Source organism: Chelonia mydas, chromosome 9, assembly GCF_015237465.2.
Source record: "Chelonia mydas isolate rCheMyd1 chromosome 9, rCheMyd1.pri.v2, whole genome shotgun sequence".
Lineage (NCBI taxonomy): Eukaryota > Metazoa > Chordata > Testudines > Cheloniidae > Chelonia > Chelonia mydas.
Window position 1 is genome coordinate 72895713 of NC_057855.1, and position 18937 is coordinate 72914649.

The following is an 18937-nucleotide window of genomic DNA, read 5'->3' on the forward strand; positions in this document are numbered from 1 at the left end:
ATACACTGAAAATTTTAAGAAGCTATACTGTTACAATTTCATGTTGAACATAAACATTAATGGTAACAGCTTACTTTTAAAGTGCTCTTGAGAACTCTGATGTGATGAAGTTTTTCATTGATAATTGGATCATTGCACCTCTTTACAAAAGACTTCCGGAATTCCTGCTTGGTAGAAGGACGCTGCTCTCCAAAGGCTGACAAGCTGGCTTGTTCCAAAGACTTGTACAGCTCTTGCAGACCATCTGTACTTTCCCTGATTTCCTTTATGTTTTCTGGAAAAAAAATTATAATTTTTTTTAACAATCCAGGAAACTTTGGATGGGAGGGTAATGAAAGATCCTGAAAAGCTCAAGAATTCTGAAAGTTGCCCATGGAATAACCACCTAATATCCTTTCCCGATTTGAGAATTGATAAAATCAAAACATTCTGATCAACAATAAAGTTGGAATCAGAATGTACATACACTTTCTGAACCAAAATTACGGTGTAGTAACTAATGCAATCTCCATATTTTCATTTTTCTTGGGAATTATAATTCTGCCACAAAGATACTCATATAAAGCCTGATCATTCATCAATGAGGTCAATGGCAAAGCTCCCATTGAGGTCAGTGGTGAGTACTGGTGCCAGAGTCCCTTCAAAATCTTACCTTCTTCACAGAAATTATTTTGCTTTTTTATAAGAAGTTTCTCTTCAGGCTTCTCTTCTGTTATGCCTGAAGACTTTACACGCCCTTTGCCCCTGACATCTCTGTTTCGTGGAAGGCTTTGACTACGTTGCTTCTGGGGCCTGTTATGTGAACTATATCCCCTTTGCCACTCCACCAAAGGGAAAGGTCCATCTCGTTCATGATTGTGACGTCTTTGGACTGGTAATGTTGCCTGTCTTCGCCTCTCTGGTGACATTCCAGGTCGGCCACTCACATATTCTGGGTCAGGAGGAACAGTCTGAAGAAAATGGAGGCCAGAACTGGTTAAAGGGGTCTCTATCAGGTCCTGCCATGAGCGCCTTTCTCGATAGGGAGGTCTGCATCCTGATGAGTGTGTACTTCCTGTGGCATCTTGTCGGGAATCCTCCGCAGAAGAATAGGAGTAGGTAGATTCACTTGAAAAGTGTCGACCATGTTTCAGTTCAGGGAATGGACTTGAAGAATTCACCTAAGAAGGAATGAAAATATCTGATTATAAAGACATAATTGTGACTAGACATTGGCAAACCACAACAGATACAGTTCAGTATATGATTAGTACTAACCAAATGATCTGATTTGTATATTTTGGTATGTCACACTATAAACTCTTAGCAAGCAAGACATAACTAACTGTGTAATACTTTATGTAAGCACTACATTTTTAACCACTCCCTATTCTTGTTTTGACACATTCTCTGCCCAAGAGCAACTCCTGCTGGAAAGGACAGGATAGCACTGGTATAGGTTTTGCAAAGACCTACCCAGCTTACACCCAGTCCAGCGGTGTGTTGTGAGAAAGACATGGAAGCCCTCAAAAGAAATCATAACTGGATTTCCTTTCTTTTCAAAGGGCAGATGTTCCAGCCAAACAGGGAAAAAAAAAAAAAAGAGACACTTCAGCATCCAAGAAAACATTTAAATTTTAGGGAACTGCTGAGCTTATCCAAATTATTTTAATTAAATTCTGCTTGGTCTTTGTACTATTTTAATTTAAAAAAAAGAGAAAGGCAAAAAAGTGGAAAAACAGAAAGGGAGGGGCTTAACCTGTATCCCGGTTGATAAAACAGCATCACATGGGTGAAAATCAGTCTGAACTTCACCCATGTGATGCTGTTGCCTCAGTCACTCTTTCTTTGGTTCTGGTTGTGTGTGGATCATGTCATTCACGCTGAAGAAAAATCTGAAAGAAAAATAGAGAACAGTCCTATCTGCACTTAGAAACAAAGGTTAAATATCACAGCCTACCCATGTACTGTATAGCAGCAATGCTTTTATCAGCTACCAGAACCTGCCCATACACTGTACACAACTTTTATCAGCTATTTTTTGCTTTAAAACACCTCTTAAGAAAAATATTGCAAATACCATGGGTATTTACACAATGCTATATATTGAAAGAAACTTGTCTTTAAAGATATGTTTCTAATAAATAAAATATTTTTCCTCCAGATGACTATTGTATGAATACAATCTAAAAATCTTAATTTCCAGTAAATATGGAACACTGTAGATACAGTATAAACTCTCAGTTAATAGAGATGACCCAAGTACAAAACATTTTATTCATAATGGAGTCAAAATCTATATATTCCTTTCGTATTGGATTTTTTTTTTTAAGAAAAAAATGACTTAAACACACTAGGTAAACACAGCAGAGTAAGACGGCAGTAGCCTCTTCTTTCTATGTGCTTCCATTTCTTATTTTCAGAACATTCACTCCAGCTCTTAGCCATTAGAAATGATAATATTCTCATAGTTTACAGCTGAGAACCACCTCTGTTCTGCTTATAATGTAATTAGATGCCATTACAAAGCAAGCAAAATACTAATCAAAGAAGCATGGAAATGTATTTCTTGGCCTTATACAGCATGTACTATTCATGACTTACTGAGGGTGTTCGATGGTAGGTGTCACATAGTGTTGAAGGACCTTCCTGTTTCAGGGTTAAAGAGCCATCAATATCATCCTGGTCACTTTCACTCCAGTAATCTGGTAACAAAATGTTCTATGTTTCATTGCAATATTTACTCATAAGATAGTATTGGCAACATTTTCAAAGCATAAATGACACACTTTTTCTCTGATATAGACAAGGTAAGTCCCATTCTCTGAAGTGTCTAAGAGGTGGATTTTCTAAGATATTTAGATGCCTTAAGACAGTGGTCTCCAACCTCTCTATGCACAAGATCACTTTTTGAATTTAAGTGCAACCCAGGATCTACCCCGCCTCTTCCCTGAGGCCCGCCCCACTCAGGCCATCCCCACTTCTCTGTTGTTCGCTCTCTCCCACCCTCACTCACTTTCACCATGCTGGGGCAGGGGTGTGGGCTCTGGACTGGGGCTGAGAGGTTCGGAGTGTAGAGGGGCTCTGGGATGAGCCTGGGGCAGGGTGTTGGGGTGCAGGAAGGAGTGAAGGGAGCAAGCTCTGGGAGGAAGTTTGGGTGCAGGGGGGGCTTCGGGCTGGCGCAGAGTGTTGGGGTGCAAGAGTGGGTATGGGGTGCTGGCTCCAGGAGGGGGCTCAGGGCCGAGGGTTGGGGTGCAGGAGGAGTCGGGCTCCCTCCAGGTGGCACTTACCTCAGGTAGCGGCACAGCAGGGCTAACACAAGCTCCCTGCCTTCCTCGGCCCAACACCACTCCCGGAAGTGGCCATCGCACCCCTGTGGCCTCTGGTGTTGGGGGAAGGGGTCTTCACATGGTGCCCGTCTCTGCAGGCATGGCCCCCGCAACTCCCATTGGCTGCAGTTCCCAGTTCTTGGCTAATGGGAGCAGTTCCCCGTTCTCAGCTAATGGGAGCTGAGGGGGCAGTGCCTGCAGGCAGGAGCGGCGCGTGGAGACCCTTGTCCCCCCTCAGGAGTGTGATGGTCACTTCTGGGAGTGGCGCGGGGCCACGGCAGGCACGGAGCCTGCCTTAGACCCGCTGCACCACCGGACTTTTAGCGACCAGAGATTGTGATCGACTATCAGAGGCTCCAGGATCAACCAGTCGATCACAATCTACCAGTTGGTGACCACTCCCTTAAGATATGGATAGGTGCCTGGCGCAATTTTCAAAAGAGCCTGAGCAGGTTAAGCCCCAAATCCCATTGATTTCACAGGGAGTTAAGTACCTAACCCACTTAAGCACTTTTGAAAATCCCACTAGTTACCAATCTGCATCTTCAAGCCCTTAAGTACCTTTGAAAATCTGGTCCTTAGACACTTATGGCACATTTATATTGCAAAAAATCCCCTACAGCAGTGAGTCACAGAGCCTGGTTCATCTGATTTGGGCTCTGGGGGCTTGAACTTAGAGCTAAAAATAGCAGTGTAGGCGTTCTTGCCTGGAGTGGAGCCTGGGCTTTGAGACCCACCTGCCTTGACACGTCTCAGAGCCCAGGCTCCAGCATAAGCAGGAATGTCTGTACTTCTATTTTTAGCCCCATAGTGCAAGCCCCACAAGCCCAAGTCAGTTGACCATGGCTCTGAGACTTGCTGCCATGAGATTTCTTTTGCAGTGTAGGCATAACCTTAGGAACCTCAGTCCCACTGACTTCCAGTGAGACTTGGGCCCTGCAGTGACTAGGTCGCTTTGGAAAATGGGACTCAAGCTCCTAAGTTACTTAGGTACTTTTGAAAATTTTACCCCTAGACATATATACAAGCAAGCATAAACATTTCAAAAGTGTTTTTTAAAAATGCTGGCTTGAGTTTTTTCTTTTAAAAAAGCAATTTATAATGAATGAGCCATATTGTGTGTATCACTGTGTTCATTAGCTGGCTATGGACATACTTCATGGATAGTTGAAAGGCACTTCACTTTCAGCCCAATGCCTCAAAACTCACCCAAGGAGTATACCAGTAGCCTGTCAAATCAGGCAGTCCATGTTGTACTTATAGTAGAATTCTCTTCCCCAACAGTAATAATCAGAAAGGAGTTCTATATTCCTCCACAGAAGACAAAAGCATTTACAAACCGCAATATCAAAATATTCAGTTAATCAATCAAGTCATTCTATTGTCCAAATGTTCATTCCTGGGTATTTTATCATAATCTGTACGTGATGATATAAAAGACTGTATCTGGACTGCATAATGTAAAAACAAAGTACACTTTTTCTCAGTTCATTTTTCTCTCCTGTTTACTATTTTCTCTTTAAATGAGTGCATTCTCCTCACCCCATCTGTGTGTGACCTGTTCTGCTGGCTGATGGAGAAATGGGGGACAGGGCTACTACCCTGTCTCTCTGTGGAGAATGAGGGAGTTATTTGTATTATTTTTAATGAAGATCATATGCACTTGCATCTGAGTTTATTGGCTTGATATTATCCTGCCTAATTTTGAGGAGTTAACTTAAAGAAGACTGTTAGGGGGGAAACAAACAAGAAATGAAACAATGGCAAAAATAAGGTACTGTCAGAGAGCAAGGTTTATTCTTCTCAGGCCCAAATCTGAGATCAAAGAGGATACTAAACCACCAATGTTCTCAGCCTCAGGAGGAAGGGGCGGCTGAGCGGCAGCAGTGGCAGGAGGTGAGCCTCTGACAGAGAGAGAGACACACACAGAGAATACTGCAAAGGCAATCGTCTATCACTCCCAGCCAGGAGTAGGAATGGCTGGGTTGAGTGGATCTTACCCAGCACTTGCAAGGAAAGAATAAAGTGATGTAAGAATGAGGTATATAGACCTTTTGTTGTTTTATCCTTCTTACTATGTACCTTTGGGTGAACAAAAATATGTTTGTTTTGATGCAACTTTTTAAGCCTCTTTAATCAGTTGCTGATCACAGACTCCTAAAGAGGAAATTCCTTGCAGGTGCCAAGTACATTTGGGCCTGCTGTGTTTACACAGTTTGGAATCAGGGCTGCAACCCAGAAATCCAGTCCAAGGGTGGTTGGACTTTGGGGTTCCACCCCAAGAGAGGTGAAGGAGTCACCTGAAGAGTGCACTCAAGAGGAAGTAAAAGGAGTTTAAAGTGCAACTTGCCCTATGCCCATGTCACTCTCCCATTAGGGATTAGCACAGCTGATGGCACTAACAGAGACCTATGCAGAGCCATCTGCTTTCACTTAGCATTCTTATACTAAATGTAAAATAGTAATTCTGTTAATCATGCTTGTTTTCCTAAAGACTGCCTTAAGACTGTGTTCTTTGCTTTTTCAAATGATCATTCTGGATTTCATTTTTTCTTCTGTTTGCACAGTTAAATGTATTTTCTAAGGGGTTGCACATATCTATGAAAACAAATAGTTAAAAGGTATTGCCTACATTAATGAAGAACTCGTGAGATATCTGTGATTTATGACCAAATCATGAGTTGACTCAGTAAACAGAAGCATTTTTGGAGCCTTTCTTTCTTCTCCGACCTCTCTAAGTCAATTTTGATTAAAATCACAGAAGCCGTACCTTCATCTGGCCGAATATCCTTGTCATCAGGTGTATAACCAATGGCTGCAAGTCCCAGACGGTTCATCCATCTAATAAAATAATAGACAAGGAAGAAGAATATTTAAAGGACTCTTCAGTGGTAAATGCTGTGGCCTACATTCTCTTATAATGTAGAAAAAACAGAGTGAAGAGAAGTAGTAGTGTAAAAACCAATGGTTTTCAAACTGAGAAAAACTTGACTTATACGTTCATCAGAGTAATGAGGTTACATGGAGGATGCAGCCCTGAAGTACACAGAGTCCGAGGAGCCATGGAGAAATCTGATCTCAATCCACAGCTCATGGAGAACCAGAGCCTCTATGCGTCTCTCTGTAACTCAATCTGTGCCAGCCTAGCACTGTTAAGAGCCAGGATGCCAATGGTCTCTCACGCCACCAAAATGGAGCAGCAAACACACAGCGCACCAGCTAATACTGCAAATAGCAGAATTAATTAACACCTACTTTTTTATACATATTTCCATTGGATACTTAGGGGAGCATGCTGTATAGAGCAGAGGCTTCCTAAGTTTGCCCACCTTCAAGTGCAATCAAATATCCATTGAATCCTAACTGCATAGTGCTTGTGTGGAAGGACTTCCATGGTTTCGGGGAGGGGAACATACTACATTGGTTCTGAGGCCCCCTCTGCTTGTTTCTGGGCCTTTGCATCCCTTTATGGCCCCACAGAACTGGCTCAAAAACAGATCAATTGCTGGTGCACCTACTGCCAAAGTAATAATTACTTCAGAAACCAACAACAGTATTTTCCATGGTGACATCCATTGTACATTCATGGTGATAATACAAGACAGTATTAAAATAAAAACAGAAAGATGCTCATGATTTCATACAGACATCAATTATGAAAGAAAATTCTGTACTTGTAGAATCAGAAAGCTAAAAGTGAACATGAGACTGTAGTATATGATTGACTTCTGAAGTATCAGTCTAGGTGTACATGCTACTGGAGTCATGGAAGCAAATTTTGATCTCTGTTATCTTCTGTGATTATGGCTTTGCTTTTATCCAGAAAGAAATATACCCTGACAGCATCAATAATAATATAATCTATAAAGGGATATTACCCTGACAACATGCTACAATTTTGCACACACATTTACTCTTTTATCCCTGAGCAGCTCCTTATTTAACAAGATGATCTGGTATTTTCAAAACCAGACCATTAGATAAAGCCTATTTTGGGACTAATTCTCCAAACTCCATCCTCGCTGAAATACACTAAGTTTGTACTTATACTATGTATTTACTTGAATCGTATAAAAAGAAGAAAATGAACAGACTTAGAGAGAAGGTAAAGATACTTGATTGAAATAGACTTCCTTCTGGAGAGTTCTATCAAGTGTAATTCATTTCCTTTTGCCTGCACATAGAATGATCATGTTACACTAAATGAATCAGCCAATTTTCAGCAATAATGAAACATCAGGATCACAATGGATGAAGCAAAAACCCTAATATGAACGTCAGCGTTTTCTATGCCAGATTTCTCTTGATAACTAAAAAGCATTCTCTCATTCAGAAATATTAAAAATGTGTTTATAATAGAAATTGAGAACAATTAGGCTGCAGCCTCAAATATTTCCTTAATCAACAAAGACTTAACAGCTGTCTAAAAGATAGCAGTTTCCTTATACAGTGAGATTACATGCTTTTTGGAAGCAATTCTGCCCTTTTTTTAAATAGCACAACTTGACGCTGACACAGTTAATCAACCAAGGATAAAATTATTAGCCATGTGACAAGATTACCCTTCAAGGGCTTCTCATAAGACAAACGTTCATGAATAACATATGTATTACAAGAACGTTGATTTTTGTGTAAGTTACATGAAGAAAGATAGTTTAATATACTTCTTTCCTATTTAAATGTGAACAATATTCAACAATAAATTTCTAACTCACTGAATCTGTGAGTATTCTGATGGTACAGCATATGAAAGGGGATATAAAATGAAGGAAAAGTCATTGCTACCATAAAAAGAAGGCAATGTAGAAGTGAGATAAAATGGTCTAATGGTTTAAGCAAGGACTTGTGAGTCAGAATGCTTTTGTTCTAATACTGGATCTGTCACTGACTTACTATGTGGTCCTCAGCAACCACTTAATTTAGCTGAATCACAGCTTTCTCAGGTATACAATAAGGACAATGACCAACTTAATTTTCAGACTTACAGGGGTATTGTGAAAATTAATTTGTTTGTAGACCTGTGAAGATATGAAAAACTACCTACTAAAACGTTAAGTATTATTGTTATTAAATGAAAAAAGGTGGAAAATTTAGAAATAGGAATGAAAATGCAGATCACTTTTCACAAACATCAGGTGCAAATGTTAAAACTGCCTACAGAGATCTAATTTATTTGCTTTGCCATCCCAAATAACTGACCTCAAGAACATACAGAAGTTATTTTTAAACAGTGAACAGTTCTTTAACATTTTCTCCACTGTAATACCCAGCAATACAAGTTCATTCAACAAAAGGCATGTTTATAATTTGTGAGATACTTGCTTTTCTTGACAAAAGCTATTATTTATTGCAATAACTGAAATCACATTTCCCCTTGTTCTTTACTAATAATTAGTGTTGGTAATTTTAAAATTGTGTTCCTGAATCGCGAAATTACATATCATAATATGGCACTGACTGTGAATATAAAAGTTCTCACTTATGTAATTATATGAGAGGTTTGTCACGTTTCTTTTTCTTTAAAAATTTTATTGGTGTCTTGCTTTAGAAAAATACTGTTACTGTTTGTCTTTAGACACTTATGACCTGATACTGATCTCATTTTTTTGCTAGCTAAGTATAAATTATCATTCATCAGTCCTTACTCAAGCAAAATGACCACTGACTTCAGTTGGAGTTTCACCTGAATAAGGACTGCAGGACCAGGAAATATAATTGATACGACTCAGAGAAGGAAGATTATTCAGTCACAAATGCATAATAATTTATTTTTGTTGACATTTACCAAAACTTCAAACTTACGTTAAATTCACAGGAACACCATGAATGTACTGAACAAAGTTACTAATATGAATATGTAGAGTCTATGCAAAACTGGCTATGTGAAGGAGCAGAGAGGCGGCTGCCAGGCACAGCAGGGATTAAAGAAAACCTGTGCGTTCAGCTAGCCTCACCCGTTATACCTGAAGCCAATGCCAGGCCTGGAAGGGGGAGAAAAGAAGGTAGCCTGGCTCAGTTAGGGGCTGACTGGTGAAGAGGTAGGAGCTCTCTGTGTGTCTGCCTGAAGGCACAGATGCAACCTCCCTGCCAATGCAGCCACTGGAAGCAAGTAAGTCTTCCCCTGCCAAGGGGGATCTACTGCCAATCGCCAACTGTGGGGAAACTGGACTAGCAGGGCCATGCCCCAAACTAAAGGACTTACAACAGGTCCTGAGCCTCCCCCTCATGGCTGGGAGCAAGATCCAGCTCCCCTGTCTAGGGGTGTGAGTGGCCCAGGACTCTAAGCCAGGACCTGAGGGAAAGGAGGGCAGCTTCTGCCCTCCAGCCCCTATCCAAATGCTAGGCTGCTCGGCCACTGAAGGCCCTATCATAGGCTACAAACATGATGATAGTGAAGATCATGCAGAGGCATTAAAATTTCCAAAAGAAGGGTAAGAAAACTGAAAAATTTTCTCTTAAATTGACAGAAGCAAAACTGTATTTGTATACAGATGTTACCCCATTCTACCTCAATAATCTAAACACTGGAAGGACTGCCATTTTATTCTTTTGTAGTCTGAATAAAATTAGGTTTTTAGATTCAATACGAGTAGATATGAAACAACTTACATTATTTGATATCATAGAATATATCAATTTATCTTTAATATTTTGGGACTAATTTTGAATTAAGACAGTATGACCATCAAGTTTATCAAAAGTACTGTATTTAGATATATTCTATTACAGACCATATCACTATATATAATTCCAAAGAAAATTGAGAGATTTCTAAAGAGAAAATTTAGACAATTTAAACAATTCAGTTTTATTTGTACTACAGAATTACAAAATTGAAAGAATTAGAATAAAAAGTTATCAAGGAGTAGTCTATCATTTGCTAGCTACATGCATTAGATTTGTGGTAAAAATGATGTTAGTGAAAGTGGACTATAGCTTCAGTCTGATTAACTTCCTTAGTATGCAGTGTGTACAAGTGTCAAAGATAATCGTGAAGGGGAATTTCCATAATTCTTATTAATGAGACAGTGTTCCAGCATCTGATTTTATCAACCTCCCCCATCCTCCACAATAAGAAAAGGTTACTGAACTAGTGGAATGCTATTTATTTATTACACCACAAAATCCCTAGTTCCAAAACTTTGCAACTAAGTCAAACTGGCTGTGCAGTGGCAACCTTTACAAACTGTGTATGATAAGTGGCAACTGCCTGAGGTGCCTCTGTGCTATGGTAGCAGCATTTCCATGAGTTACCTGCTGCCTGTTCTCACTCAGCATAGGGCATTTATTCCTCAGGTGCTCCGTGGAATTACAATGATAGCACCTTCTGTGGCTCTTCTGCTTTTACAAGAGATTTGGGACAAGGACTGGAGGAGTTAACGTGGGGAGGTGAATGTCCAGCCTCCCATCCACCCTCCTTCTTCCCAGTGGAAAATTGGGAACCTTGCTTCCCACCAAACTTAAACCCCTCTGCCTGTGATTTATTCCTACGAGGTGCTTGAGATTGTTCACATTTATCTGCAAAAGTTGCAAGTTCTTCAACCTGATGACCTTCAATCATCTCTACCTTTTTATCCCATAAACACTGTTTTACATCATCATTAGACATATTCAGGAACTGTTCCTGCGCAACCAAATCATACATTGCTTCAAAGCTTGTAATACCTTTTCCCCTTGCCCACTTATCCAGTAGATCTCTCATTTGATTCACATAAACCGCATTACTTAATCCACACTCTCTCTTAAGTCTTCTAAATTTTACTCTATATGTTTCAGGTGTAATCTGAAACCATTTTAAAACCAATTCCTTAAATTTACCATAATCCGCAGCATCACCAATTGGCATCTTATTGATTATGTCCAGACCTCTCCCAGTCAACTTTGCAACCCAAGTGATCATCTGTTGATCCTCAGGAATCGCATGGAGCATACACAGTCTCTCAAAGGTGATGAAATATTCAGCAATGTCCCCAGACTCACTGTACGGAGGTATAATGTGGCTGGACTCACCACTGCAGCGCTTCCTGCTGGCCGTCTGGGGAATTAGCTTGGGGATTGCCAGTACGCCCTTCTCAGGTGGTGTCTCACCCATCATCTCATCTGTCTCCACCTCCAAGACCAGTGTCACTCCCCGGACCACGTCATCCTCTTCTGGACACAGCCCTCCAGTGGTGTCCAGGTCGGTCCTTTCCCCCCTTACAGGGGACCGACAGTCCTTAGTCCAACCACTTGCCTCAGTGGCAAACCGCAGTTCCAACTCTAGCCGCTTGTCTCAGTGGCAAACTACAGTCCATTTACTGGCCACTCCCCTCAGTGGCAAGTGGGGGCAACAGGGAAGGGGGGGAGGACACCCGGGCCTACCCGCTACTCTGGAACTTGACCCAGGGACCCTATAGCTGGCCACCACGTGTTGCCCCTCCTCCAACTCCGTTGTCTCCTTCCCTGGGCCACTTCCCCCACAGCCCCAGAACCAACTCTGCCCTTGTATCAGGGCCTCAGCTTGGCAGCCGTCAGCCTGGAGCTGTCTCATACTCTGCTGACCCTACCCAGCACTGCTCTGTCCATGGTGCTCCATCCCTCTCAGCAGCCAGTCCTCCTCCCTCAAACTCCAGGGAGTTTTCTCTGCCCTCTGCTCTGCTCAGCAGCACCTTCTTATATGGGCCAGCCTGGCCCTGATTGGCTGTTCCAATAAAGCGTCTTCTGATTGGCTGGCACTATAAGTCTTTTAGTCATTGGCTGCCTCCTGTGCAGCCTCCCCAGGGTGGCTTAACCCCTTACCTACCAGTGACGGGCAGCCATCCATCAAAGGAGGGCACAACTTCTCCCATTGGGGATTTTTGGAGAAGTGGAGCTCGCTGGTGTAGGGTTCTGTCTCTTCCACTCCTTCATAGCCAGTTGATGCTTTTCCTGTTTTTCTTTTTCCTCCAGTTCTTTGTCTTTCAGTTCCAGGGCTCTCTGATGTGCTGTCTTTTGTCTGGTATTTTCTGCTTCCCATTCTTTGTCATCCTCCAGCTTTCTCCACTCTTGGGCTTCCTCAGCCTCTAGCTGTCTCAGTTCCATGGCTCTCTCGTAAGCTAACTTCTGCCTGGTTGCTTCTGCTTCAGTTTCCATCTGTTTTAATTCCACCTGTCTCTTATGCATTTCCTCATTTTCTTCTACTTGCAATCTGTAGAGCTCCAACTTTTTGGTAGCTTGACTTTCACTCTTCTTACTTTTCTGCCCCTATTTCCCTTACCCAAAATAAGCAAACAGAAAATAACAAACCAGTAACCACTTTGTCTGTTCTCCAGCCAACACACTTAAAACTCACTTAAAATCTACACCAGTGTTTCAAAGCAATAAGCTGTACACATTACCCTGCTTGACTATGCTGCTGTGACAGGTTAGACCCCCCACCTTCTGGGTTGCCACCTGAGGTACTGGGGTTTCACTAAGCCCCTCTTGCTCTACCAGCCTGGACTCCCTCTTCCTGTTTTGCTGAATTAGGCTCTCTGGCCTCTTGAGCACACACACAGGTAGGGCCACACTCAACTACAAACACAGACTGAAGTCATCTGTGTGAGAGAGGATTCGCCCAGCGCTCATTGTGCACACCCCTTTTGGAGAATAAACCCAAAACAATACTGTCTTGTGCTGTATAAAAAGATTTGCACAGCACAAGCTCATAAAAATTCGCCCTCTCCCTCAAAGTGAAGAGAGATATGCACAACTTCTTACCCCTGCCCCAGTTAGAAATTTCACAAACTGGGTTTAATAATAAACAAAACAAATTTATTAACTATAAAAGGCAGATTTTAAGTGATTATAAGGGATAGCAAACAGGACAAAACAGATTACTGAGCTAACAAAACAACACATGCATACTAAGCTTAAGATCTTAAAGAGTCTGGTTTCAAGAAGTAATTTCTTACCCTAAATGTTATTTTAGGTAAGTTGCAGAGTTTCAGTAGCTTAGAGTTGCAGTTATTTTCTTATAGACTGGACCCCCGTCTCAGTCTGGACTCACCCCTGCTTTTCCCTTCAGGTTAGTTCCTTTGTCCCTTCAGGCTCTTTAAGAAAGTCCTTCTTCTTGGTTAGGCAATGGAGGAGAGTCCAGATTTACCCCCTCCCCAGCCTTGAAAAGGATTTACCTAAGGTGGGAAACCTTTGTTTCATCCCCATCCGCCTACAGAGAAAAAGTTCCAGCAATGTCCAAGGTGGTATTTTGTATCAAGTGACAGGACCACCTGACCTGGTAGTGTCACAGCTACATCCGAGGACATCTCTCAGGAAAGAGAGAGATTAGTATCTTTAGAGTTCTATTGTTCTTCTTAAATGGGTCATTCAGGAGGCAGTTGCCTATGGCCTGGTGAGTGTTCCCCCAAGTACACAGACAGTTGTCATTGTTACATAGTCAATATTCCTAACTTTAGATACAGAAATGACACATGTATACAAATTGCATAATCACATTCAGTAAATCATAACCATTCCAATTATATCTTACATGAGCCATCTTGCATAAAATATATCTTAGTTATGCCATATTCATATCATAACCATATTTCTATGAAGAATATGGGGTGTAACGTCACAATATGCTCTAAGAATTATTTTAGGGATGTTCTATGGCCTGTGTTATACAGGAAGTCAGATAGATTAGATAATCACAATGGTCCGATCTGGCCTTGGAATCTATTAATCACTTAAAAATTCTTCTTGCCAAATTTATTACATTGTCCATGCCTCATAATACAATATAACCTGAGGTGGGTGAAAAGAAGAACAGTAAATACAGTAAATTCTAGGAACAAAGGTGCAAAATGCATACATCTGAAATATTCTAGGTATTTCAGTTATTCTTATAAACAATACAACTTTCCTCAGTTGACACAAAGTATTAGATTATCATGGCTAGTCTGTCAAAGCCTTTACTTAGCTACAGAGGGGAATAGGGGTGAATAAGGCTGCCATTACTCTTTTGCTAGGCCCCCTGCTCTGATTGTGACTTTGGCCATGATGGGGAGAGCAGGGACTCTTTGCTTTCTACTCCTTTCAGCAAGCAAGTGGGGAGGGGTGGTGGAGAAGAGAAGCAGGAAGTGGGAGGAGCCCAGATTCCCTCTTTCAGCCCACTTGCCAACTAGAATAGCTCAGAGGAAAGCAAGCTGCTCCATGGAAATAAGTGAAGTAATTTACTCCTCCCCCAGAGCAAAGGGTGCCCAGGGCCACTTTGCAGATCTCTTGAAAAGATATAGATATAGAGATAAAACTTGTTGAATGTGTTCTGAGACTTGAAGATGGTGTATTTCCAGCCTTTATATAACCTTCTAAATTAGCATATCTTATCCATTTGAAAATTGTTGTATTAGATGTTTTGAGGCTTTTTTCATGCCAAGATTAAGAGATGAACATGGCATCTGACTTCCTGAAGGATTTTGTCCTGTCTAGAAAGAATTTGATGATTCTGTAGACAACCAGACAAAGCCATTGGGACTCTTGAGGATGAGCAGGTTTAGACAAAAGGTGTTTTGATTGAAATTGTAAAGAGAAACTGCTTTCGGCAGGAATTCTAGGGTAGACCCGAGTACTAGATGATATAAAGGAAGTTAAAGAAAAAGGCGTTTTGATACAGAATGCAATCAACTCATGGACCCTTCTGGTGAAGATGATTGCATTTTAAAAAGTAACCTAGATTGAAAGAGACAGAAGGTCTTCCAGATATGATCCACACTCTTGGAGGTTCACCCTCTCAAGTTCCAATCTGTCAACAGGAATTTGACTGGATCCTGCACTTTTGGACCCTGCACAGTAAGATCGTCTTTGAGGTGCAGCTTCCCAGGAACACACAGAGGCATCTCTTGTAGATGAGAGAACCAGAGCCAAAAGAGAGCTATAAGAATTTACCTTGCCCTACCTCACCTGATTTTATTGGCTTTTCTGGCACAGAAAGTCAAATCATGAATCAGATGGCCAGTCCATCTGAATGAGATGTAGGAGTTGCAAGATATTTCTTCTGGTGTCTGGAGCAGAAGAGATCCATTTTTAAAAATTATTTTTGGCTCAGTTTTAATGATGCTCCACCAGAGGAGAAACAGATAAAGAGAAAACAAGGAAGTTGGAAAAGAGGAGAGGAGTAAGTGTGATCCCTATGGCTCTCAGATCCATCCCCTTGAGGCTCCTCAATTCTGCTGGAGGAGACCACTTGCCTTGATATAAGAGCAGTGCTTTTAAGATACACTAATTCAGCAGCTGGTTTTTCAATTTCTAAGTTAAGGGTCATAAAAAGACTGCAAGGAATGGCCCTGCCAACAATCAAAAGAAAACAATGAAGTAGAGAAAATCAGAGACATTTAATGAACAATTTCTGGTAAGTCCAATTATTCAGTCGTAAAGGAGATATCAGAATTAAGGAGAAATTTTACTATGTCATTTTATAGCTTAAGGGGAGTTATGACAAAATCAATTACTATAAGATGGTTCTCTCTCCTGATTCAAAAAAAAAAGCTCAGTGACCTGGAGCTTTAATGCTGGTGGGATAAATCCCACCTTCAGGTTACAATGCAGTACGAGAAAGTCGCTGACATACAGAATTACCATTGCAATCTCATGGAAACAAACTACCACAGACATTTTTAGAATCCTCTTTTCTTCCTTTGGGGTTTGAACAAATTCACTATATAAGCTATTAAATTGTCAGCAGGGGACTGGACGAAACAGTCCTCTATGTATGGGTCACTAGTTCATATTTGGCTCCAGCTGGTAGTGACCGATAGCCATTGCCATCTGATAGCTGTTTTAGTGGGCCACAATGAGTGGATGGTCTCATTCCAATTCTTAGTTGATAGCTTTATAAATAAAGCATCCATATATTCTTCACTTTTTACTTCAAGTGCACTCAAGATGCTACATTAGTAATAAAATCCATCTCTCTACATTTTAATAAATTTCATTCCTATGGTATCTGAGCACCGGATACAATGCAATACTCCTGGTACAATACAAGGTAAATGATCATAAAATAGAAAATTTAAAACCAAATAAAACACCAGAAAGTTGTCATAAAAATGACCATCACCACTGGGACTAATTGTCATACTTTTGAGCATTTTCTCAATAGCAGCCAATAAGCGAATGGAAATAAAATCTGAATAATTAGAAATGTTCTTTTTGACTATTAGAAATGGTTCCTTTTGGTCTGGGAAGAGACAAACATTGGGCTAACATTTTAGAAGTTTAAAAAACAAATATTTTAATGGTACATATCTGAACATGAGCTATTTTCTTTTAAACTTGAATAGCAAGAGCTATTAACAGCAAATTTTGACAAACATAATGAATAAATATGGTCTAGGACTCTATGAGTACTATACACGGTGTCCTCTTCAGATAATTCTATCCTTTGAAATCATCATTTTTATGTTTCATAGTCACTTTATAACATGGAAGACTGTGACAATTTCATTAGGGTAGAAAGGAATGATGAGTGTATTTGGCAGTGAATGTTAGTGGTTCAGTGTAGTTGCTGGTTATTGTGTTTTCAAAACTGGAAGAAGTGCACAGATCATGGGATGGGCACTCCTAGTTAGGTATGTTTTAAAAATGGAAATAATAATTCTTCCAAATGACAAACCATCTACTGAGAAACAAAACTAACTTCCAAGAACAGTATTACTATATTTGAAGAAGGTGTGGTATTCTTAACTATAATGACCTGTTTGAAATTTGCAGCTAGTACCTCTAATTAAAAATTTAAAAAATTTAAAAAATAATGTGTTCCTTGAAACTTTATAAAATAAACTACCTTTCTGGTTACTAGATTTCTGAATCTGTTTCTAGGTTACTCATTAGAAAAATATGCAGGATCTGCACCAGAGACCAAGTGAAGCTGGTCTTTAGCTGGTACTGAAGTGTGGACACTGGGGATCTTTTTGGTGCCTGAGGGACCTAAGTCGTCCTTGTGCTGCCCTTAACTGAGGTAGGATGAGGCAATGCCTCCCTCTTTTTCTTGCTAGGTACCTCAGATGGTGACCTGTGATTATTCTTTTTAGAAGAGTGGTGCTGAGCCTTACCCCGTCAGCCAGTGAAGAGGACTTGAAACCAGGAACCGTAAAGGAATGCTTTGAAGCAGCTGGAATCCTGGTACTGGCTGCAGAGCCAGTGCTCATCACAGCAATTCTCGAGGACTGTTCAGATCTGGGCAGATTTTGTTTACCCAGATTAGAAGTGGTTTCATAGACTTGTCCAGAAGAAAAAGTTTTAAGAGAGTCTCTCTTCTCTGTTGTGGGTTTTTAAAAAAACATGAACAGCAAATTGAACATTTGTCCATGATGTGCCCCTTACCAAGGCAAAATAAGCATTTTGAGTGACTGTCATTGAGGGTCATACCTGCTTCACATGAGGCGTGATACTTAGAATCTGGAGTTTGTTGTTCAGTTATGAAGGCTGAAGAAGTTGGTAACCAAAAAATGGAAACTTAAGAAAAAATCCTACACTAACCTAAGTACTAAACTAGCCTAAAGGAACAACTGTTTACAAAACTTTTTAAATTCACAAGTGCACAAGAGTAAAAACACTGCTCACAGTTCCATCTCATGGCCACAGGTGGTAAGAAGGAATGGAAGGATGTTGACCCTGCTCTACCCTTTATGCAGGTGAATGACATAAAGGCACTCTGTATGCAGGTGTGGTCCAATGGACACTGCTGACCAAAAGATTCTGCTCTTGATGCATGGGCCACATGCAAACCAAGAGTGGAATATATATGGATAATCACTTGTAGAAGAAACAAACATTTTTAGATTACAAGGGTTTCCTTCAACGCCAATTACACAGTTGCTAAGAAATGTGAGATGCTGGAAGTTTTCCTTCTTATTATAGAAATATATATTCCACATTGTAAGTCTCCTGGAAATCTTCCCCATCCCCCACTATCTTAGAGAGACTTAGGGTATGTCTTCACCACCTGCCGGATCGGCGGGCAGCGATCAATCCAGCGGGGATCGATTTATTGTGTCTAGTCTAGATGAGATAAATCGCCGCCCCCCCCACCCCAGTGCTCTCCCGTCGAGTCCTGTACTCCAGCACCACGAGAGGCGCAGGCAGAGTCGACGGGGGAGTGGCAGCAGTTGACTCACCGCGGTGGAGACACCACGGTAAGTAGATCTAAGTACGTCGACTTCAGTTACGTTATTCACGTAACTTAGATCGATCTCCTCCTCTGCCCCCCCTCCCACCCCCCCAGTGTAGACCAGGGCTTAGAGTAAAGTGATTTAACTGATTCTGTCCAGGTTCTTATTTTTAAAGGTTCATAGTAATGAAACAATTTGTTGTCAAAAGCATTATTTATACATCACACTATAGTAGAGTAAAATGGGTTGTAGGCTGTATTTGACTCATTGACTAAAATATTGCATAACATAGTAAGTCATCCGAAAAAACCCAAAATCTGAATGCATATAATCACAAAACATAATTCCTTCACAAAGGAATATAACTAAAAAAACTATAAAATACATCAAGGTTTTTTCTGAAGCTTAGCTTACAACCTATTATGCTGCTTGAGTGATTTCAAGACAACAATATAAATTAACAAAATATTGCACCTTCTGCATATTTCGAAAGCAGCAGCCAGTGAATCAAAACAAAGAGAA

General features: G+C 40.8%; 1 protein-coding gene across 1 annotated transcript in view; it reads right to left on the minus strand.

Annotated features, from left to right (window-relative positions):
- LOC114019421 (connector enhancer of kinase suppressor of ras 2) overlaps positions 1–18937 on the minus strand; it is a 456264-nt gene that overhangs the window by 10371 nt on the left and 426956 nt on the right. Inside the window, exons 21-24 of the mRNA XM_043522361.1 lie at positions 6079–6149; positions 2584–2684; positions 653–1160; positions 75–274 (exon numbers count right to left, since the gene is read on the minus strand). Coding sequence (XP_043378296.1) covers positions 75–274; positions 653–1160; positions 2584–2684; positions 6079–6149 — 880 coding nt within the window. The remainder of the gene's footprint in view (positions 1–74; positions 275–652; positions 1161–2583; positions 2685–6078; positions 6150–18937) is intronic.